Genomic DNA, 25,425 nt, shown 5'->3' on the forward strand with positions numbered 1-25,425 from the left:
CATATGATGTTTGGTTGCTCTATATTACACTTTTTGTGAGGCAAGGTAACAAATAAATTGCTGTTTTAGCACAGTTTTTATTTTTTGTTATTTACAACGTTCATCTGACAGGTTAGATCATGTGCTATTTTTATAGAGCAGGTTGTTACGGATGCGACAATACCAAATATGTCTACTTTTTTGGTTGTTTCTTTCAGTTTTACATAATAAAGCATTTTTGATTGGTACTATTTTAGGGTGCATGTGACTATTTGATCGCTTGGTATTACACTTTTTGTGATGTAAGGTGACGAAAAAATTGCTTTTTTGACACCCTTTTTATCTTTTTTTACGGTGTTCACCTGAGGGGTTAGGTCATGTGATATTTTTATACAGCAGGTTCTTACAGACGCGACAATGCCTAATATGTATACTTTTTTTTTATTTATTTAAGTTTTACACAACAACAGCATTTTTGAAACAAAAAAAATCATGTGTTATTGTCTCCATATTCTGAGAGCCATTTTATTTTTTATTTATTTGGGCTATTGTCTTAGGTAGGGTCTCATTTTTTGTGGGAAGAGGAAGTTGAGATTGGTACTATTTTGGGGGGCATACTCATTTTTGATCGCTTGGTGTTGCACTTTTAGTGATGTAAGGTGACAAAAAAATGTTTTTAGCACAGTTTTTATTTTTTATGGTGTTCACGTGAGGGGTTAGGTCATGTGATATTTTTATAGAGCCGGTCGATAAGGACGCGGCGATGCCTACTCTGTCTACTTTTCTTTTTTTCCCTATTTAAAAAATAAATAAAATGTAACTTTATTTAGGGAAAAGGACGTTGTTTATTTTACTTAAAACTAGAGATGAGCGAATCGAAGCTGACGCAGTGGAATTCGATCCGAATTTCAGGAAAACTTTGATTCGCAACGAATGCGAATTTCCTCGCGCTTCATGGTAATGAATCGCAATTTTCCTAAAATGGCGGCTACACGTGTGAGGACATGGGCAAGGAACTCTGGGAAGGTGGGATCACCCAGATTGACATGCCTTCATGCAGCCAATTGGCAGCCAGCCAGCCCTGTGATGTCACAGCCCTTTAAATACGGCAGCCATTTTAGATTCTGCCATTTTCCAGCGTTCAGAGTGCAGGGACAGACGTCAGAAGGCGCTAGGGACATTGATAGGAAAGTGATTTACAAGTGCAGGGAAAGATTTTTTTGGGGATCCAAATAGCCATTAGACAGCCCTGTCATTCCAGCTATTTGTTATTGGGCTGCAAGTGCCATGTTGGAAAGCCTTTAGTGGCTTATATCTTAGTATATTATTCAGTATGACAAGAAAAATATATACGCATTTCACTTCTGCAGTTATTTCTGTTGAAAGCGTATAGGGGAGTATTTCAGTACAACAAGAAAAATATATACGCACTTCACTGTTGCAGTTATTTCTGATGAAAGCATATAGGGGCGTATTACAGTAAAATAAGAAAAATATATACTCATCGCACTATTTTATTGTTTTCTGGTTAAAGCGTATAGTGGCCTATTTCATTCCAACAAGAAATATATATTCTCAGGTCACTTCTGCAGTTATTTCTGGTGAAAGCGTATAGGGGCGTATTACAGTAAAAAAAATAAAAAATATATTCTCAGTGCATTTCTGCAGTTAATTCTGGTGAAAGCGTATAGTGGCCTATTTCAGTCCAACAATAAAGATATATGCTCGGTTCACTTCTGCAGTAATTTCTGTTGAAAGCGTATAGGGGCGTATTACAGTAAAAAAAATAAAAAATATATTCTCAGTGCATTTCTGCAGTTAATTCTGGTGAAAGCGTATAGTGGCCTATTTCAGTCCAACAATAAAGATATATGCTCGGTTCACTTCTGCAGTAATTTCTGTTGAAAGCGTATAGGGGCGTATTACAGTAAAAAAAATAAAAAATATATTCTCAGTGCATTTCTGCAGTTAATTCTGGTGAAAGCGTATAGTGGCCTATTTCAGTCCAACAATAAAGATATATGCTCGGTTCACTTCTGCAGTAATTTCTGTTGAAAGCGTATAGGGGTGTATTACAGTAAAAATAAAAAAAAAGTAAATAGATATATATGCATTTTACTGGTGCACTTATTTGTGGCAAAAGCGTTTAGTGGCTTTTTTCAGTACAAACAGAAAAATTACATTCTGAGTTCACGTTGGCAGGGATTCAGCAGGGTGGCAGCAGTGGGAGGTCGGGAGCCAAACGTGCCCGGGGTGGAGCAGCTGCTTCGCAGCAGCCTACCTACCCAGGACATAGTGGTTCACGGAAGTAGCAGCGGTAGCAGTCAGTCAGTGCGGCGGTTATATGTGGTAAAATCTTTATTGAAGTATTTAGGTCGAAAAACAAAATTTATTCAGCAGTCAGTGCTGCGGTTATGTGCGCTGACTGACTGCCATCCCTGAAGTGACAGTCTGGGACTGCCCCTCAGGGAGTGCGTGTAGTGCAGGTGACAGGTTCCCTTTAAATGTGGCATTATCTTGCTGAGATCTTCCCTTGTCCTGTGTGTGTATATATTGCTGTTAGATACTTGGTATAGCGCCCCCTAGAAAAACAAAAGGCAATGTACTGTAAATCCATCAGCTGCCCTCTCTGGACAGCCCTATCTCCTCCTATCATTGTGGCTATCGGCGCCATGCGGCAGCCCTGCTTGTAAGGAGCAACTGTAACGAGTCCTGAAAGGCCCTGTTGACCGCGGTGACACTAATTTTCCAAGCTAACATTCAGTTTCACAATGCTGTATTTTTTATTAGGGTCTGGCCAATTGCAGTCTGAAGCCGAGTGATATAGGAAATGTGAGAATAGCAATTTTAGTGAAAAAATAAAATGTCTGTGCGGTTATAAGAGTTACACAGGGAAGGTCATTGGTTTGTACAGGAGTGAGCGTGAACCCATGAAGTGCTTTCTTCCATCAGTGTGCCCCAGTCCCTGGCAGTGCGTCTCTTCGGCACTCCGACCTCCTGGTAATGAGCTACCAGGTCCCAGTAGAATTCGTTTTTTCATTTTTTCCTCCATTCAGAAAATGAATTGCTAATGTAATACAGTTCCTTTCTGCGCTTTTAGTTTTACGCTACTTGCATTTTTCACCCTTGGCTAAGTAGAGGTTCTTTATCCCCATTTTATTTTTCTGAAAATTGGTTTTTGCGCCAATGGAACATTGCAGAATTTTAAGTGAAATAGCTCGCACAGAAATAACAGAAAGAATCAGGTTGTTCTGAGCCCATCTGCCGCTTGATATCGATTTATCTCCCTGATTAAATTGTAGCGGTGGTCTGAATGTGAAACCTAAAGTGTGAGAAACGGAGAACATTCCTCTCATTAGGCAGCAGTGTTTAAGAGTCTTGCTGATTTCATACATTTATTCATCGATTTGTCAGTGAAATGTAGCCTAGGACTGAATAGAGGGCCTTGAATCATCATCCTTTCCTACAGTGATTATATGGATTTTGCTTGATTCAAAGTGAACACAGCAGGAATAACTGAAACCCTGTTAAAGGTATGCTATACAGGTGTGGGGTCTCTCCAGATCTAAACAAGTTCTCCCAAAAAGACCTGGGTTGTACTTTTAAAACATAACTTTTACTTGATTAATTAAAATAGGTGTATACAAAACTCTACACACAATATACAACACGGTGAGAAATACCTATACCACCAATGCCAATATGCCAGATACTTCCAGGATAATAATAATGGAATGATCTCGCCCAACCCGGATAGTATGTCTTTGCCAGGTGCAAAGTAGAGGAACGAGTGCTCTTGTCAGGGTAAGGCCTTTTCGACACGAACATGTGCGCTCCATGGCCGTACTGCGGACCGCATTTGCGAATCCGCAATGTACGGGCACCGTTCCGTGTGCCTTCCGCATCACGTGTTGTTTCGTCCCGTACTTCCGTTCCGCAAAAAGATAGGACATGTTCATGACCCATTAAAGTGGATGGGTCCGCGATCTGCTGCGGCTGCCCCTCGGACGTTGTTCGTGCATTGCGGCCCGCATTTTGCAGGCCGCAGCACGACCACGGGGCACACCCTTACTTGAATGAAGGCAAAACCTACAAAACCCTAGTTGATATCCCTGCCTAATATATGGGTAGGGGGCTAATGGTCCCTAACTAGCAACATACAGAGCACCCGCCCCGATAGGGGCGACCCTTTCAGGAACCTGTCCCTATATGGGGTCTAAACCTCAATCTGTCCCTCACTTATGTCCCGACATGCCGTGTTTCGTCCCAAATGAGGACTCTTCAGGGGCAATAAAAGTGAAGATTGCAATTCAAAAAAGGACAACAAAAAAAACACAAATAAAAAAAAGTTCAAAAATACCCAAATAAGCTTAACATGGCAGCTCATACGTTTAGAGCAAAGGACAACGTGCTTGAGGCTGTAAAGTTTTGGTCTAACAAATACAGCCAAGTTACAGCAAAAGGAACCCCCCCCCCCACCACCGAACCACAGTCTCACTGCCAGTAAGTGTAGGGAGGGTGCGCGGTCATAAGCGCTTACCTCCCTTTTTAAATGCCACCGATGTGCCCCCTTGGTTAGTCCCCACCTCCCCTGACCGCTCAATGGAACGCATGTGGAGCACACGCCAAAGAGCATGCGCTCCACAGAAAGAGAGGAAGCCACGTGAACAATGGGGCGGGTGGAAACATCGCAGGGCGGAAGCTAGCAACCAAGGACGTCACGACCCGCTGCTGCTAGCTGCAGATAAACGGCACCTCTTATCTCTAAGGGCTAGATAGCCATCCTAATTCAGATTTCTGGCACGGTAGATAAAATAAGAAATAATCCAATCAACTGGCTGGTATTTAAATGGGAGCAAAGGAAGTTATATATATATATATATATATATATATATATATATATATATATATATATACACAATTATGCAAACTACAATTCCAATATGATGTAAAGAATTGTGTACTATCCAAAGTGGCCACAAATAAATTAATGCTGTGAATACTCTGTGTAAGTATACAAAAATGTCATTGAGTTATCCATTATGATGGATGATGGTAGATATCACTCAATTACCAATTAGAAGAAACAGCAATAATTAAAGGGGTATTCCCATCTTGCTAAATCAGCCTGAGCTGCAGTTACAGCAGAATTCATTTCCTGGTTTTTCTGCTGCTAAGGCAGGGCGGGCTTAGGCAGCTAGAGTGAAGGCCGACCACGCCTCCTTATGACATCACACTGAGAGCTGAGTCCTGCATGCTAGTTCATGTGAAGAGTATGACTCATCAGTCTGGCAGCCTGCAGTGTCTGTGAGGCCCCTCCCCCTGCTGGGGAATCATCAGAGAGCCATGTGAAGTGAGCTCAGTGTACAGTAACACGTGGCTGTTCTGCACAGTTTTACACACAAAATCTCTGTCTGACCTTTTACACCCATTCTGTGCATCAAAAACTATAATTCCATATTATACATTAGCTCAAAAGCTTGACCAACCCCCACCCACCAGCACTGATGCAGATTTGTTTCCATTACAGCTGTACTTCAGTTGTGTATAAACCTTACACTATGTATCTCTATAGATGCATATACAGCTCAACTACATGTGGCTACTCCAGTCCCCTAACATCACTTTGGCTGAATGGCTTCCTATACAGCCCTGCTACATCTTTATTCTACTCCCCCACTAGCACTGTGTCTGAAAAGCTTCATATACAGCACTGCTACATCTGTCTGTTTATCTCTTCAACCAGCACTGTGTCAGAACAGCCGCATATTCAGCTCTGCTACATCTGTTTATCTCTTCCACCAGCATTGATGCTGACCCGCCACATATACAGCTCTGCTACATCAGTCTATTTCCTTCCACATTAGAACTATGGCTGAACAGCAGCATATTCAGCTCTGCTACATCCATCAGGCCCCCATGTGCCTCCATATGGCCCCCATGTGCCTCCATCAGCCCCGGTATTAAAATCATTGGTGGGCAGTGCGCCCCCCCCCCCCATCATTGGTGGCAGCGGCAGTTCCGATCGGAGTCCCAGCAGTGTAATGCTGGGGCTCCGATCGGTTACCATGGCAGCCAGGACGCTACTGAAGTCCTGGCTGCCATGGTCAGTTACTCTGCGGCATTATACTTACATGCGCTGTGGCCGCCCGATGCTCCTTCTTGTAACTCACCAGTCTGTGCGGCGCATTAGTTATGCTTATAGCAATGCGCTGCACAGACCTGTGACGAGTTACAAGAAGGAGCGTCGGGCGGCCACAGCGCATGTAAGTATAATGCCGCAGAGTAACTGACCATGGCAGCCAGGGCTTCAGTAGTGTCCTGGCTGCCATGGTAACCGATCTGAGCCCCAGCATTACACTGCTGGGACTCCGATCGGAACTGCCACCAATGATGGAGGAGGGGGAGGGCGCACTGCCCACCAATGATTTCACCACAAGAATTTTTTTTTTAATCAATACTCAACCATCCTGAAATTGGGGGAGGGGGGTAGGCCGGCACAGTTATACACAGCAGCGCAGCCCCGATCTCCTCACCATTCACTGAGGAGATCCGGGCTGCGCTGCTGAACGCTGAACGCCCGGACAGCTACCCATGGGACACCATTCCCCCCCCCCCTACGCCTTCTCCTTCTGGCGACGTGCGCGCTCACAGTTAGAATGAGAGGCCGGCCACTGGATCGCCAGGGAAACATCTGCGCAAGCGCGGCCCATGGGTGCGGCAGGCGAGCGGTGGCCATATCCATGGGCAGCGAATATAAACAATGGAGTAGGAGAATTAAATTTTAGAGAGAACAGTATTTAAAAAAATATATATATATTATTATGCAATATATTTAGTCAAATGTTCACAGGGGGGTATATAATTAAATAAAATATGATCATGAAGATGGGAATACCCCTTTTAAGTTGTTCATTAAGGGTCCATTCACACGTCGGCAAAATGGGTCCGCATCAGTTCCGAAATTTTGCGGACCCATTCATTTTCTATGGGGCCGGAATGTGCTGTCTGCATTTGTGGATCCGCACTTCCGTTCCGCAAAAAAATAGAACATGTCCTATTCTTGCCCGCAAGTGCCGGCGATGTGCGGTCTGCAAAATGCGGAACGCACATTGCCGGTGTCTGTGTTTTGCGGATCCGCAAAACACATACGGACGTGTGAATGGACCCTAAGGCCGTTTGGGTATGTTGTTTTAAAAATAGAAGATCCATCAAGCTTCACACTGGAGGATTTTCTTGTCCCAGTCGCCTTTTCCCGATTGTCTAATCACATCAATACCCATAAATTTGAGACAATTCATTTCTAAGGGCTCTTTCACACTTGCGTTCTTGTCTTCCGGCATAGAGTTCCGTCGTCGGGGCTCTATGCCGGAAGAATCCTGATCAGGATTATCCTAATGCATTCTGAATGGAGAGAAATCCATTCAGGATGCATCAGGATGTCTTCAGTTCCGGAATGGAACGTTTTTTGGCCGGAGAAAATACCGCAGCATGCTGCGCTTTTTGCTCCGGCCAAAAATCCGGAACACTTGCCGCAAGGCCGGATCCGGAATTAATGCCCATTGAAAGGCATTGATCCGGATCCGGCCTTAAGCTAAACGTCGTTTCGGCGCATTGCCGGAGCCGACATTTAGCTTTTTTAGAGTGGTTACCATGGCTGCCGGGACGCTAAAGTCCTGGCAGCCATGGTAAAGTGTAGCGGGGAGCGGGGGAGCAGTGTACTTACCGTCCGTGCGGCTCCCCGGGCGCTCCAGAGTGACGTCAGGGCGCCCCAAGCGCATGGATCATGTGATCACATGGATCACGTCATCCATGCGCATGGGGCGCTCTGACGTCACTCTGGAGCGCCCCGGGAGCCGCACGGACTGTAAGTATACCGCTCCCCCGCTCCCCACTACTACTATGGCAACCAGGACTTTAATAGCGACCTGGGTGCCATAGTAACACTGAACGCATTTGGAAGACGGTTCCGTCTTCAAATGCTTTCAGTACACTTGCGTTTTTCCGGATCCGGCGTGTAATTCCGGCAAGTGGAGTACACGCCGGATCCGGACAACGCAAGTGTGAAAGAGGCCTAACATGGCGTGCCACAGAAGTGTCTCTCTGATTAGAGATATCACCAATGTGCTCTCCCACCCTCGTCTCAGTTCTCTTGTGGTCTTTCCAACATACTTTTTACCACAGATGCAAGTTATCTTATGAATCACACCTCTGGATTTGCAGTTAATCATATGTTTGATCTCATATGTTTTGTTGGTGATATTGCTTTTAAATGTCTTACCACACACCATGTAGTTACAAGAAACACAGCCCCCACATCTAAAACAACCAGTAATCTGCTTATCAAGCCATGTTTTGGTTGTTGGCGGTGTTCGAAAACTACTCTTTACTACCTTGTCGCGGATACTATTGCCTCTTCTGTAGGTGATACTTGGATAGTCTTTAATCACCCTACATAGATCTGGGGAAATTAATGGAAACCATACTTAAGCAGAGGATTGTGGAACCTCTAAAATCCCATGGATTGAAAGATGAAAAACAACATGGGTTTACTTCAGGGAGATCATGTCAAACTAATCTTATAGATTTTTTTGATTGGGTGACTAAAATAATAGATGGAGGAGGTGCAGTAGACATCGCTTATCTAGACTTTAGTAAGGCTTTTGCTACTGTTCCACATCGAAGGCTTATCAATAAATTGCAGTCTTTGTGCTTGGACTCCCATATTGTTGAATGGATTAGGCAGTGGCTGAGGGACAGGCAACAGAGGGTTGTAGTCAATGGAGTATATTCAGACCATCGTCTTGTTACCAGTGGGGTACCTCAGGGATCTGTTCTGGGACTCATATTGTTTAATATCTTTATCAGCGAAACTGCAGAAGGCCTCGATGGTGAGGTGTGTCTTTTTGCTGATGACACAAAGATTTGTAACAGGGTTGATGTTCCTGGAGGGATACACCAAATTGAAAAGGATTTAGGAAAACTAGAGGAATAGTCAAAAATCTGGCAACTAAAATTTAATGTGGATAAGTGCAAAATAATGCACCTGGGGCGTAAAAACCCAAGAGCAGAATATAAAATCAGTGATACAGTCCTAACCTCAGTATCTGAGGAAAGGGATTTAGGGATCATTATTTCAGAAGACTTAAAGGTAGGCAGACAATGTCATAGAGCAGCAGGAAATGCTAGCAGAATGCTTGGGTGTATAGGGAGAGGCATTACCAGTAGAAAGAGGGAGGCGCTCATGCCGCTCTACAGAGCACTAGTGAGACCTCATTTGGAGTATTGTGCTCAGTACTGGAGACCATATCTCCAGAAGGATATTGATACTTTGGAGAGAGTTCAGAGAAGAGCTACTAAACTGGTACATGGATTGCAGGATAAAACTTACCAGGAAAGATTAAAGGACTTTAACATGTATAGCTTGGAAGAAAGACGAGACAGAGGGGATATGATAGAAAGTTTTAAATACATAAAGGGAATCAACAAAGAGGAGAGAATATTTAAAAGAAGAAAAACTGCTACAAGAGGACACAGTTTTAAATTAGAGGGGCAAAGGTTTAAAAGTAATATCAGGAAGTATTACTTTACTGAGAGAGTAGTGGATGCATGGAATAGCCTTCCTGCAGAAGTGGTAGCTGCAAATACAGTGGAGGAGTTTAAGCATGCATGGGATAGGCATAAGGCCATCCTTCATATAAGATAGGGCCGGGGGCTATCCATAGTATTCAGTATATTGGGCAGACTATATGGGCCAAATGGTTCTTATCTGCTGACACATTCTATGTTTCTATGAATCCATCCGCGGCACGGAAATATGGTCACAATAAAACGTGCTTATAGTCAGGAACGTGATTACAGTACTTGCTGGGGCACCAGGGCAAGCGGTGCTGAGAATGTAGCAGGCTGTGGTTACTAACCCCGAAATACAGTCCACGTTTAGATATTGATTATTGCATCACTTTATAAATCTGCAGTGCCTCTGCTCGAATTTACACAACCCCCTAGAATCTGCAAAAAAAAACAACAACCCTGCTATTTTTTTGCGATTTTGAGGCTAATATCATGGCAAATGTGCTGCAACCCCATTAATTTATGTTCTAGCAGCGCTACACTGCGATTAAGGATCCTGTAGCCCAAGCTTTAAAGGAGTATTCCCATCTCAGACAATGGGGGCAAATCGCTAGGATATGCCCCCATTGTCTGATAGGTGTGAGCACCTACAATGAAAACAGAGCGGGGAAATGAACGGAGGGCACACTGTGCATGCGCAGCCGCCCTCAATTCATTTCTATGGGGCGGCCGAAAATAGCCGTTCTGCCCCATAGAGATGAATGGGAGCATGGGCCGCGCATGCGCGGTGCAGCAGCGCTTGGTGGTTCACGGGGTCCTCCAGCCACAGCGCTCCCCGCTTCGTTCTCGTTGTAGCGATATGCCCCTATTGTCTGAGATGGGAAAAACCCCTTTTAGCAGTGAATAGTCGGTTTTTGAACTTGATGTGTTGAAAGCAGAAAAATTGGGTAAGTGCGACCAGGGTTGGACTGGGAACTTAAAGTGGCCCTGGAAAAATACTAAAAGTGGCCCCATTTTGTAGTCTGGTCCTAATTGATGGAAGACAGAGCCAGCAATACCATATTGTGGCACATTAAACTATTCCAACAGGGCCAAATACCACAGTCCATCACAAAATACTGCCAGCAGCACAAAAATACCCAGAAACTTCCTCTGCCCGGCCATGAGGATGGCCCAGGAGGCCCCCTGGGCATCGGCCCACCGGGAAATGTCCCTGTAAGGTCTATAGCCAATCCGTCCCTGAGTGTGATGATCCGAGCAACCCTGACAAGGGCCAGATTTCGATGACTAGACCACTGGGTCAGAGCATCTCCAAAACAGCAGATCTAGTTGGGTGCTTCTAGTATGCAGTGGATAGTGCCTGCCAAAAATGGTCCAAGAAAGGACAAATAGTGAGACCTTCTGGTCTGATCCCCCAGAATAGGCACTGTACCAAAATTGCTGAAGAGAATTCTTGCTGGCTACATTGGAAAGGTGTCAGAATACAATGTGCGGAATAGCTTGTGTAGCTGCAGTCCCCTCAGAGTGCCCATGCTGAGCCCTATCCCTCACATTGGTGGTAATTTTTAGTGGTTTGACAACTCCCTTAACGTCTTGGCACCAGATATACAGAGGTCATGGGTTTTGGTGGCACTAGGGAGCCTACAAAGTATTTGGCAGGAAAATGTAATGGCAGATCCTCAATTCTTCCAATAATTGTGGTTTAAAAATATAAAGCCAAGGGGGTATGCTGTTCTCATGATCAACTCTAAAGTTTTTGCCCCAACCCCCTCCCCCCCCTTACCCCCCCCCCCCCCCCCCCCCCCCACACACACACACACACACAAAGGTTGAATGTTATAAACCATGTGAGGGAGATGCTTCAAGTACATACAGCGTGCATTTACATCATACAGGTACAAATGACACTGATTTAGTCAATGTTCACAATATAGTTTTGTGGGTTCTGTGAAAGTTTCCTGGTAGGGCTGATCATGCTGATTAAAGCGATACCTTAGTTATATTTGTAGCTTGCAGCATTCCCAAGATATCAGCATTTATATTATTACGCAAATTAGCTAGTTTGAGCACCAAGAGGCCAGCTAGAAGTCTTGGAGCACCGCTCTTGTAACATCCATCCCCTCTGAGGACTCCTCCTTCTCCTGTGATTAACAGGGCTAGAATACATCCCATCTTCATCAGCCCCTATGTAAAAAAAGACCACCATGTCACCAGAAAACATTTGCTCACGTGGTTGACAGAGTGGTCTTCCTGAGAAGTGCAGATTTTAACTGCGCATACATCGGTTTCGCTGATAGAGCGGATGAGAGTTAGAACAGCAGTACTCCAAGGCTTCTGGCCAACCCCTTGGTGCTCCGTCCGTCCAACTAATTTGAGTAATAATAATAAAAATGATGTGCTGATATCTCGGCAACAGTGCAAGCTAGAAAAATAACTAAGGTATCGATTTAATCAGCATACTCAACCCTACCAGCCAACATGCCTGGTTTAATAGGTTTGATCATGCTGACAAGTGCACTTTAAGTATTTGGGTATATTGACCAGCAAGAATGGTGCAGTCTGCAGCAATGTTTTTGCTGTCAAAAATGCTTCAACACCAATAGAAACAGGTAAAGTCAATGGCCTTGATTAATTCTGGCATCAAAAAGTTGCAAAATAGGGCTTAGCGACTTTTTGCACTTGCTTGTGCAAAAAATTTGACTTTTTGAATTCTACACCACTCACTTGTGATGTCGGTGTGGTTAGCTATGTTCATGAGTTTCACTCCAGATTTATCGTTGCGACTTTGTCGCAATCTCACTCCAGGAGGAGGGTGCAGTAGGAAAACTGGAGGAGCTTTTCTAGACAAATGTATCAAACAACATGAGAGATTTGATAAATGTGGCATAAGGTAAGCCTCTCATGATAAATTCCCCCCAATAGGTCTATTATTGTCCCTTTGGATCTGTTGGAAGCTGTAGTGCTAATGTGAACAGTGCTGGTTTTTACCGTAAACCCATGAGTCGGGCTGCTGCAATGCATCTCAGTGTGGTTGACCTAAAGCAGGAGGAAAGAGAACATGTGTGATACTTATGGGCGATATTGTTAACATGACACCTTTTTGGATGTTTTACTTTTGCTTAGCCCAGCCATGTATTACACGGGTAGCCCGTTTTAAAGGGGTTTGTCTGAGATTTTGATATTGATGAGCTTCCCTCAGGATAGGTCATCAGCGTTTGATCAGTGAAAGGGGCTGAGCTGCAATACCAAGCGCAGCTGCTATACAATATTCGGCGACGTGCTTGGTAAGCTGTGAGGGGGCCGCAGCTGATCAGCAGGGGTTCCAGAAGTCTGATCCCCACCAGTGAGACATTGATGACCTGTCCTGAGGTTAGGCCATCAGTATCAAAATCTCAGACAACCCCTTCAATAGAGAAATTCTAATTTTGAGGATATGATCCCTTTTATAGGGGTTGTCTCAACTGTGAATTTGCACCAAAGCCCCCTTAATTAGTGCAGAGCGCTGCTCCAGTTCCAGTGGAGCCATGTACTAGTAGATGGTTTCCCTGCCCCGTCCAGCACCTGAACGGGCACATTTCTCATGCCTACATTTTTACCATCTGCACATGAGCAGCTTTACCATATTTTTATGCTTTTTAACAAATCTTCATAGATCTATGAGTATTTTTCCTGGCTTTCGCCCCTCAGCTTGCTATGTCCAGTGATAAGCTGTCTACATTGCAAATGCCACTGGTGAATCTCGACCTGGATATTGTAGAAAATGGAGCAATTGCACCCGCCTCCATCGAGATGAATAAAGAAGAGCTGCAGAATCTTATCAATTCTCTTGAGGCAGCTAACAAGGTACGTGGTCGCCTTTTATCTCTCCTATTATCCCGGATCACCTTTCTTCCCCCAGAATATGTGCTCTGTCTGGATGCTGCCGAATGTATGAGGTGACAGCTGGGTGATTTATTTGGGCCGGATTTCCTGAAAGTGCTACCTTTTATACAAATGTAATACTGGAAATTAGAGGTGATAAATGGAACATCTTACCTCTTTATACTGGAATATAGAGGAGTATTACGTGTGGGGGCTAGCACTTTCCTTCTGCATGATTTATAGGGAGGCAAAAAAAAAGGCTCCTTATTTATTCAGTTAGTGAATTACTTTTCATTAGAATCTCCCACCTACAGAACGTCAGGATGGTGGTAAAAATCTGTGTCTGAGAATAAAGAATATGATCATTTTGGTTTCAGGGAAAACTGTGAATAGGACATTTAAATGTAATACCTGTAATGATGTCAGCGAGATTTAATTTTCCACCTTTGATCACTTTGGCTATAAAATCAGCAAATGTACGAACTAGCATCCAGGGCTCCAGATGGCCACCAAAATGGTCGCCAATGCGACTTAACCACCTCAGCCCCCTTAGCTTAAACACCCTGAAAGACCAGGCCACTTTTTACACTTCTGACCTACACTACTTTCACCGTTTATTGCTCGGTCATGCAACTTACCACCCAAATGAATTTTACCTCCTTTTCTTCTCACTAATAGAGCTTTCATTTGGTGGTATTTCATTGCTGCTGACATTTTTACTTTTTTTGTTATTAATCGAAATTTAACGATTTTTTTGCAAAAAAATGACATTTTTCACTTTCAGTTGTAAAATTTTGCAAAAAAAAACGACATCCATATATAAATTTTGCTCTAAATTTATTGTTCTACATGTCTTTGATTAAAAAAAAATGTTTGGGTAAAAAAAAAATGGTTTGGGTAAAAGTTATAGCGTTTACAAACTATGGTACAAAAATGTGAATTTCCGCTTTTTGAAGCAGATCTGACTTTCTGAGCACCTGTCATGTTTCCTGAGGTTCTACAATGCCCAGACAGTACAAACACCCCACAAATGACCCCATTTCGGAAAGTACACACCCTAAGGTATTCGCTGATGGGCATAGTGAGTTCATGTAACTTTTTATTTTTTGTCACAAGTTAGTGGAAAATGATGATTTTTTATTTTTTTTTCCTTTTCTTACAAAGTCTCATATTCCACTAACTTGTGACAAAAAATAAAAACTTCTATGAACTCACTATGCCCATCACGAAATACCTTGGGGTCTCTTCTTTCCAAAATGGGGTCACTTGTGGGGTGGTTATACTGCCCTGGCATTCTAGGGGCCCAAATGTGTGGTAAGGAGTTTGAAATCAAATTCTGTAAAAAATGACCTGTGAAATCCGAAAGGTGCTCTTTGGAATATGGGCCCCTTTGCCCACCTAGGCTGCAAAAAAGTGTCACACATCTGGTATCTCCGTACTCAGGAGAAGGTGGGGAATGTGTTTTGGGGTGTCATTTTATATATACCCATGCTGGGTGAGAGAAATATCTTGGTCAAATGCCAACTTTGTATAAAAAAATTGGAAAAGTTGTCTTTTGCCAAGATATTTCTCTCACCCAGCATGGGTATATGTAAAATGACACCCCAAAACACATTCCCCAACTTCTCCTGAGTACGGAGATACCAGATGTGTGACACTTTTTTGCAGCCTAGGTGGGCAAAGGGGCCCATATTCCAAAGAGCACCTTTCGGATTTCACAGGTCATTTTTTACAGAATTTGATTTCAAACTCCTTACCACACATTTGGGCCCCTAGAATGCCAGGGCAGTATAACTACCCCACAAGTGACCCCATTTTGGAAAGAAGACACCCCAAGGTATTCCGTGAGGGGCATGGCAAGTTCCTAGAATTTTTTATTTTTTGTCACAAGTTAGTGGAAAATGATGATTTTTTTTTTTTTTCATACAAAGTCTCATATTCCACTAACTTGTGACAAAAAATAAAAACTTCCATGAACTCACTATGCCCATCAGCGAATACCTTGGGGTCTCTTCTTTCCAAAATGGGGTCACTTGTGGGGTAGTTATACTGCCCTGGCATTCTAGGGGCCCAAATGTGTGGTAAGGAGTTTGAAATCAAATTCTCTAAAAAATGACCTGTGAAATCCGAAAGGTGCTCTTTGGAATATGGGCCCCTTTGCCCACCTAGGCTGCAAAAAAGTGTCACACATCTGGTATCTCCGTACTCAGGAGAAGTTGAGGAATGTGTTTTGGGGTGTCTTTTTACATATACCCATGCTGGGTGAGATAAATATCTTGGTCAAATGCCAACTTTGTATAAAAAAATGGGAAAAGTTGTCTTTTGCCAAGATATTTCTCTCACCCAGCATGGGTATATGTAAAATGACACCCCAAAACACATTCCCCAACTTCTCCTGAGTACGGAGATACCAGATGTGTGACACTTTTTTGCAGCCTAGGTGGGCAAAGGGGCCCATATTCCAAAGAGCACCTTTCGGATTTCACAGGTCATTTTTTACAGAATTTGATTTCAAACTCCTTACCACACATTTGGGCCCCTAGAATGCCAGGGCAGTATAACTACCCCACAAGTGACCCCATTTTGGAAAGAAGAGACCCCAAGGTATTCGCTGATGGGCATAGTGAGTTTATGGAAGTTTTTATTTTTTGTCACAAGTTAGTGGAATATGAGACTTTGTATGGAAAAAAAAATAAAAAAAAAAAATCAGCATTTTCCACTAACTTGTGACAAAAAATAAAAAATTCTAGGAACTCGCCATGCCCCTCACGGAATACCTTGGGGTGTCTTCTTTCCAAAATGGGGTCACTTGTGGGGTAGTTATACTGCCCTGGCATTTTCCAGGGGCCCTAATGTGTGGTAAGTAGGTAAATGACCTGTGAAATCCTAAAGGTGCTCTTTGGAATATGGGCCCCTTTGCCCACCTAGGCTGCAAAAAAGTGTCACACATGTGGTATCGCCGTATTCAGGAGAAGTTGGGGAATGTGTTTTGGGGTGTCATTTTACATATACCCTTGCTGGGTGAGAGAAATATCTTGACAAAAGACAACTTTTCCCATTTTTTTATACAAAGTTGGCATTTGACCAAGATATTTCTCTCACCCAGCATGGGTATATGTAAAATGACACCCCAAAACACATTCCCCAACTTCTCCTGAGTACGGCGATACCAGATGTGTGACACTTTTTTGCAGCCTAGATGCGCAATGGTGCCCAAATTCCTTTTAGGAGGGCATTTTTAGACATTTGGATACCAGACTTCTTCTCACGCTTTGGGGCCCCTAGAATGCCAGGGCAGTATAAATACCCCACATGTGACCCCATTTTGGAAAGAAGACACCCCAAGGTATTCAATGAGGGGCATGGCGAGTTCATAGAATTTTTTTTTTTTTGGCACAAGTTAGCGGAAATTGATATTTTTAATTTTTTTCTCACAAAGTCTCCCGTTCCGCTAACTTGGGACAAAAATTTCAATCTTTCATGGACTCAATATGCCCCTCACGGAATACCTGGGGGTGTCTTCTTTCCGAAATGGGGTCACATGTGGGGTATTTATACTGCCCTGGCATTCTAGGGGCCCTAAAGCGTGAGAAGAAGTCTGGAATATAAATGTCTAAAAAATTTTACGCATTTGGATTCCGTGAGGGGTATGGTGAGTTCATGTGAGATTTTATTTTTTGACACAAGTTAGTGGAATATGAGACTTTGTAAGAAAAAAAAAAAATAATTCCGCTAACTTGGGCCAAAAAAATGTCTGAATGGAGCCTTACAGAGGGGTGATCAATGACAGGGGGGGTGATCAATGACAGGGGGGGTGATCAATGACAGGGGGGTGATCAATGACAGGGGGGTGATCAGGGAGTCTATATGGGGTGATAACCACAGTCATTGATCACGCCCGTGTAAGGCTTCATTCAGACGTCCGGATGCGTTTTGCGGATCCGATCCATCTATCAGTGGATCCGTAAAAATCATGCGGACATCTGAATGGAGCTCTACAGGGGGGTAATCAATGACAGGGGGGTGATCAGGGAGTCTATATGGGGTGATCACCACAGTCATTGATCATGCCCCTGTAAGGCTTCATTCAGACGTCCGGATGCGTTTTGCGGATCCGATCCATCTATCAGTGGATCCGTAAAAATCATGCGGACGTCTGAATGGAGCTTTACAGGGGGGTAATCAATGACAGGGGGGTGATCAGGGAGTCTATATGGGGTGATCACCACAGTCATTGATCACGCCCCTGTAAGGCTTCATTCAGACGTCCGGATGCGTTTTGCGGATCCGATCCATCTATCAGTGCATCCGTAAAAATCATGCGGACATCTGAATGGAGCTTTACAGGGGGTTGATCAATGACAGGGGGGTGATCAGGGAGTCTATATGGGGTGATCACCACAGTCATTGATCACGCCCCTGTAAGGCTTCATTCAGACGTCCGGATGCGTTTTGCGGATCCGATCCATCTATCAGTGCATCCGTAAAAATCATGCGGACATCTGAATGGAGCTTTACAGGGGGTTGATCAATGACAGGGGTGTAATCAATGACAGGGGGGTGATCAGGGAGTCTATATGGGGTGATAACCACAGTCATTGATCATGCCCCTGTAAGGCTTCATTCAGACGTCCGTATGCGTTTTGCGGATCCGATCCATCTATCAGTGCATCCGTAAAAATCATGCGGACATCTGAATGGAGCTTTACAGGGGGGTGATCAATGACAGGGGTGTAATCAATGACAGGGGGGTGATCAGGGAGTCTATATGGGGTGATAACCACAGTCATTGATCATGCCCCTGTAAGGCTTCATTCAGACGTCCGTATGCGTTTTGCGGATCCGATCCATCTATCAGTGCATCCGTAAAAATCATGCGGACATCTGAATGGAGCTTTACAGGGGGGTGATCAATGACAGGGGTGTAATCAATGACAGGGGGGTGATCAGGGAGTCTATATGGGGTGATCACCACAGTCATTGATCATGCCCCTGTAAGGCTTCATTCAGACGTCCGGATGCGTTTTGCGGATCCGATCCATCTATCAGTGCATCCGTAAAAATCATGCGGACATCTGAATGGAGCTTTACAGGGGGGTGATCAATGACAGGGGTGTAATCAATGACAGGGGGGTGATCAGGGAGTCTATATGGGGTGATCACCACAGTCATTGATCATGCCCCTGTAAGGCTTCATTCAGACGTCCGGATGCGTTTTGCGGATCCGATCCATCTATCAGTGCATCCGTAAAAATCATGCGGACATCTGAATGGAGCTTTACAGGGGGGTGATCAATGACAGGGGTGTAATCAATGACAGGGGGGTGATCAGGGAGTCTATATGGGGTGATCACCACAGTCATTGATCATGCCCCTGTAAGGCTTTATTCAGACGTCCGGATGCGTTTTGCGGATCCGATCCATCTATCAGTGCATCCGTAAAAATCATGCGGACATCTGAATGGAGCTTTACAGGGGGGTGATCAATGACAGGGGTGTAATCAATGACAGGGGGGTGATCAGGGAGTCTATATGGGGTGATCACCACAGTCATTGATCATGCCCCTGTAAGGCTTCATTCAGACGTCCGGATGCGTTTTGCGGATCCGATCCATCTATCAGTGCATCCGTAAAAATCATGCGGACATCTGAATGGAGCTTTACAGGGGGGTGATCAGGGAGTCTATATGGGGTGATCACCACAGTCATTGATCATGCCCCTGTAAGGCTTCATTCAGACGTCCGGATGCGTTTTGCGGATCCGATCCATCTATCAGTGGATCCGTAAAAATCATGCGGACGTCTGAATGGAGCTTTACAGGGGGGTGATCAATGACAGGGGGGTAATCAATGACAGGGGGGTGATCAGGGAGTCTATATGGGGTGATCACCACAGTCATTGATCACGCCCCTGTAAGGCTTCATTCAGACGTCCGGATGCGTTTTGCGGATCCGATCCATCTATCAGTGGATCCGTAAAAATCATGCGGACGTCTGAATGGAGCTTTACAGGGGGGTGATCAATGACAGGGGGGTAATCAATGACAGGGGGGTGATCAGGGAGTCTATATGGGGTGATCAAGGGTGATCAGGGGCTAATAAGGGGTTAATAAGTGACGGGGGGGGGTGTAGTGTAGTGTAGTGGTGCTTGGTGCTACTTTACTGAGCTACCTGTGTCCTCTGGTGGTCGATCCAAACAAAGGGGACCACCAGAGGACCAGGTAGCAGGTATATTAGACGCTGTTATCAAAACAGCGTCTAATATACCTGTTAGGGGTTAAAAAAAACACATCTCCAGCCTGCCAGCGAACGATCGCCGCTGGCAGGCTGGAGATCAACTCTCTTACCTTCCGTTCCTGTGAGCGCGCGCGCCTGTGTGCGCGCGTTCACAGGAAATCTCGCGTCTCGCGAGAGGACGCGCCGGCGCGTCCAGGAGGAATAAATCAACCACCTCCAGGACGCGTCTGTGCGTACAGCGGTCCGGAGGTGGTTAAAATTTGCAGATGGCGACAAGACTTTTTAGTCTTGTCGCCATTTGCGACTGTACCGCCGCGCTCCTGCGCAGCCTAAGTTCTCTTGTCTTCAGTAGCACAGTGGAGAAGGAAGGAGTCCCTCCCTCTCCACTGTGACGCGGCCGCTACTACCACCAATAGGGAGATAGCTGGGGAGGAGCTGTCGCCACCGCGCCACCAATGAATGTAAAACATAGCGGTATCACAGACCCGGCACCCGGCCTCTATAACAGGGCAGGCGATACGCGGCAATTAACCCCTCAGGTGCCACAGATCGCATGCCCTGTTATTGAGGCCGGGTGCCGGGTCTGTGATACCGCTGCAGACAATTGTATAAAGGAGTTAAAGAGGACCTTTCATGGGTCCAAAGAATATGAACTTAGTAGCAGGCTGCATAGAGCGGCGCCCAGGGATCTAAGTGCACTTACTATTATTCCTGGGCGCCGCTCCGTTCACCCGCTGTGGCCCCCGGTATTTTCAACATTCAGAGCAAGGAGGAAGAGACGCCAGTGTCTCTCCGTCTCCATGACAGCAGCGCTGTCCAATCGCAGCTCAGAGCCAGGGAGGTTTTTGTTTCTCCCTGGCTCTGAACTCTGTGCTGTGATTGGACAGCGCTGCTGTCATGGAGACGGAGAGACACTGGCGTCTCCTCCTCCTTGCTCTGAATGTTGAAAATACCGGGGGCCACAGCGGGCGAACGGAGCGGCGCCCAGGAATAATAGTAAGTGCACTTAGATCCCTGGGCGCCGCTCTATGCAGCCTGCTACTGAGTTCATATTCTTTGGACCTATGAAAGGTCCTCTTTAATTACATTCATTGGTGGTGCAGTGCGCCCCCCCCCCCCAAAGCCTCCCCCCCTCCCCATTATCACTTGCCACAAGTCGTCGTCTTTCCCCCCCCCTCCCCCACCCCCCATTGTTATATGGTCGCCACAGGGTCCCATATTCTCCAGTGGTGACAGTGGCAGATTACACTGCTGGGGCTCAGATCGTTACCATGGCAGCCAGGACGCTACTGAAGTCCTGGCTGCCATGTTCAGCTCCCTGCTGCTGTGTGCACAGAGCACAGGGCAGCAGGGAGATGTGTGATCCTATTCACCCTGATAGAGATCTATCGGGGTGAACAGCACAAGGGATGAAAAGATCCAGGTTTTAGTCCCTAAGGTAAGAAATGGTTATTAAATAAAAAGTTAAAAAAAACACCAAAATACTAAAAGTTTAAATGGACCTCTTCCCAGTTTAACATAAAAAATTTACAAACAATAAAGAATAAACCTATTACATATCGCCACGTCCCAAAAAGTGTGAGCTATTAAAATATTAAATATTTCCGCTCGGTGAAGGCCGTAACAGAAAAAAAAAAAAAAACTCTAAACCACGCAATTCGCCATTTTTAGTCACCTTGTGCCCTAGAAGATGTCCCTGGATGTGAGAGGCATGTGGTGCTGTATTCTCCTATATGTAGTGCTGGCTCACTACTGGGACCTGCGTCTCATCTTCTCAAAGTCCTTTTTTTAAATTTATATGCATTTTAAATTTGGCGACTAAAAAATGGAATTTGGCTCCTAAATTTTTTAGTTTAGGAGCCAATGGCTCCTGGTCATTTTTTTTTTGTCTGGAGCACTGGCATCTTCGGGAGTAGCTCTGGATTTAGCTGCGTCCATTGTGTAGTGGTAAGATTCACAGCGAATCAGTAACCAGTTCTAATAGATGGCGCTGTATCGTTTCTGCGCTGGAACTAGTTCCGAACAGCCAATCAGTGGGAGGCATCGGACCCCTGCTGGTCTGATACTGATGACCTATCCTGAGGATAGGCCATCAGTATCAAAATACTGGCAAACCTCCATAAAGGGGCTGTGCAGCAGTACAATATCGATGACCTAGTCTTAGGAGTGGGACGAGGAGTTGTATATGCAGTTCATGTGGAGGTAATTTAGAAGCAGAAGCAGTGCTTGGACAAGCGCCACTACCGCTTCAAACAGCAAGGGTGACGGGAGTCGGAACCCCGCCGATCTGGTATTGATGACGTATTCTGAGGACAGGTCATCAGTATTGTAGCGCTGCACAACCCCATCGAGGGTTTATAGTTGTCTTTTTAAACATTTTTGTGGATTTAAAAAAATTATGCACTTTGCTGATTCTTCAGTCTGGGTTACAACATTTTTGTTTTCCTCATCACAAAAAGTGAACTTGCCCCACTTCCGTGGATAAAAATGGTGCCCAGGTGGTAGCTATATTCTGGGACTTGGATTTTCTTCCAGTGACTAAAACTTTTGCTGCCCTTACAGTTGCAAGAAAAAGTATGTGAACCCTTTGGAATGATATGGATTTCTGCACAAATTGATCATAAAATGTGATCTAATCTTCATCTAAGTCACAACAATAGACAATCACAGTCTGTTTAACTAATAACACACAAAGAATTAAATGGTACCATGTTTTTATTGAACACACCATGTAAACATTCACAGTGCAGGTGGAAAAAGTATGTGAACCCTTGGATTTAATAACTGGTTGAAGCTCCTTTGGCAGCAATAACTTCAACCAAACGTTTCCTGTAGTTGCAGATCAGACGTGCACAACGGTCAGGAGTAATTCTTGACCATCCTTTTACAGAATTGTTTCAGTTCAGCAATATTCTTGGGATGTCTGGTGTGAATCGCTTTCTTGAGGTCATGCCACAGCATCTCAATCGGGTTGAGGTCAGGACTCTGACTGGGCCACTCCAGAAGGCGTATTTTCTTCTGTTTAAGCCATTCTGTTGTTAATTTACTTTTATGCTTTGGGTCGTTGTCCTGTTGCAACATCCATTTTCTGTTGAGCTTCAGCTGGTGGACAGATGGCCTTAAGTTCTCCTGCAAAATGTCTTGATAAACTTGGGAATTCATTTTTTCCTTCGATGATAGCAATCCGTCCAGGCCCTGACGCAGCAAAGCAGCCCCAAACCATGATGCCCCCACCACCATACTTCACAGTTGGGATGAGGTTTTGATGTTGGTGTGCTGTGCCTCTTTTTCTCCACATATAGTGTTGTGTGTTTCTTCCAAACAACTCAACTTTGGTTTCATCTGTCCACAGAATATTTTGCCAGTACTGCTGTGGAACATCCAGGTGCTCTTGTGCAAACTGTAAACGTGCAGCAATGTGTTTTTTGGACAGCAGTGGCTTCCTCTGTGGTATCCTCCCATGAAATCCATTCTTGTTTAGTGTTTTACGTATCGTAGATTCACTAACAGGGATGTTAGCATATGCCAGAGACTTTTGTAAGTCTTTAGCTGACACTCTAGGATTCTTCTTCACCTCATTGAGCAGTCTGCACTGTGCTCTTGCAGTCATCTTTACAGGATGGCCACTCCTAGGGAGAGTAGCAGCAGTGCTGAACTTTCTCCATTTATAGACAATTTGTCTTTTTTTTTTTTTTTATAAATATTTTATTGTTATAATACAAAAATTTTAATCCATATTACATATTAATATTATTAATTCCATACATTCGCCAATTCTAATCTGTGTCCATAGTTGACAATAATTTCATGCGAATATCCATAGTAATTACAGTATTTGATAATCAAAAGGAGGTCTCCTACTGGGGAGGGTAACAGGACTCACCCAAGATCCAAAGCCTGACAAAGCAGAAGGACAAAGCAATCCATTCAGCCCAGGTTCTCCATAAACTGCAGGGACAAGAGGCCTGAAATCCCGACAGCCGCCCAGCAGCGAGCGCCACCCGCGCACGCCCTCCCCCAGACACGGGTAAGTACGAACAGAAGGATTGGCACTCATGTGGCCGATCGCTTGATGCTCACATACTGCCTAAAGACAAGCTTGCATCGATCCTTAATCGCAAGCATTTGATAAGCAAAAAAAAACGGAGAGGGGGGTCCAGCAGTCCTTTACCGCAGTGGTAGAAACCCACTCGTATATTTTACTGCCTCATCCCCATATGATTAAGTCAACTATCCGTAACATGGTTCGCCGTACTTCACGTTTATTCACATTGATATTTCGTGCGGCAGAGAACTCGAAACGAGTGTCACTCGGCAGTTAAAGAGGATGTAAGCAAAAAACAGAGCCAGAGACCTGCTCTGTCTCTTTAAAGGAGCACATAGTAGCGCGCCCACCGCGTGTGTCACCTCCCTGCCCGCAATCGAACCTCATGTCTGACGGGAAGAGCCGTACCCCGAGCTGCGCCCGATACCCGGGCACCCCTGGGTTCCGAGCCACGGTCCCCTACCCATGTACCGCTCGATATTATAGATGGTTAAAAATTTCCACCATTATTTAGTACCGGGAAGTCCCCCCTCCACCAGTCCTAGAGACCCTCCTGTGCTCTAATATACCTTCACATTCTTCATCAATATGATACATACAGAAAAGCCGGACAACTAGAATTTTCCCCAACTGATCTGCCTCGGGATCGCCACAACGGGGGCAGTCAGAGGAAGCCCTAAGTCCTCTTCTATATAGCCATGTGGGTGTAACATAGATTTTGTGCAAAATATTAAATTGTACAACAGTGTGGTTAAAATTGTGTGAAACCAGTTTTAAACTTTCCCCTATATTCTCCCAGTTAGGAGGGCCTACCTCTGACAGGAGAGAAGACCAGGCCCTCTGTCCTGGAGAGAAAACATCCAAAAAAAAATTATGCATTAAGTGTCTGTAACAGTGAGATAATTTAATTCTCGTGGCAATTTTCTTACAAATTAAATCCTCTAAAAATACAGAAGTATCTATAATAAAAAGGTGACTATTCAAAGTGTTAGAAAGTGCTGACCTCAATTGGAAATATGCGTACCAAGCCACCTCACCTAAGTTTGCCCTCAATTCCATTAGGGGCAAAATTTGTCCACCACTAACTACTTGATGTAAGTACTGCACGTTTTTGGTCCTCCAATACTGGCGGCAGCTTAAATCGTTTAAATTAAAAAGTTTTGGGTTATGCCATAATGGGGTGCAAGTAAGCGATGCCTTGACTCCGCACCAGCTCCTTATGGCCGACCAAGTCTTTATAGCCATTCTGCAAAACAATGTGTACCCGCTAAGTGTATTTGATAGATAATCAGATTCCAGTACGGTGAAAAAAAATCAGAAAAACCTGCATCTTTGACCACTTTACTGTAGAAAGGGCTATTTTCCCAATCATTAAAAAGGCAAAGTTGGGAGGCCACAAAGTAGCCCCTAAAATAGGGGAGGTTGAGACCTCCCCGATTGTAGGGCATAGAAAAATAGAGTGCCTTCAGTCTCACGCGCTTCCTCCCCCATAAGACAATTTGTCTTACCGTGGACTGATGAACAGCAAGGCTTTTGGAGATAGATACTTTTATAACCCTTTCCAGCTTTATGCAAGTCAACAATTCTTAATCTTAGGTCTTCTGAGAGCTCTTTTGTGCGAGGCATCATTCACATCAGGCAATGCTTCTTGTGAAAAGCAAACCCAGAACTGGTGTGTGTTCTTTATAGGGCAGGGCAGCTGTAACCAACACCTCCAATCTCATCTCATT

At 44.6% G+C, this 25,425-nt stretch overlaps 1 protein-coding gene across 2 annotated transcripts in view; it reads left to right on the plus strand.

Annotated features, from left to right (window-relative positions):
- COMMD8 (COMM domain containing 8) overlaps nucleotides 1-25,425 on the plus strand; it is a 48,099-nt gene that overhangs the window by 19,072 nt on the left and 3,602 nt on the right. For both annotated transcript variants that reach the window (XM_040418910.1, XM_040418909.1), the window contains exon 4: nucleotides 13,240-13,395. In XM_040418910.1, coding sequence (XP_040274844.1) covers nucleotides 13,240-13,395 — 156 coding nt within the window. The remainder of the gene's footprint in view (nucleotides 1-13,239; nucleotides 13,396-25,425) is intronic.

The sequence above is a fragment of the Bufo bufo genome, chromosome 2 (assembly GCF_905171765.1).
Source record: "Bufo bufo chromosome 2, aBufBuf1.1, whole genome shotgun sequence".
Classification (NCBI taxonomy): Eukaryota; Metazoa; Chordata; class Amphibia; order Anura; family Bufonidae; genus Bufo; species Bufo bufo.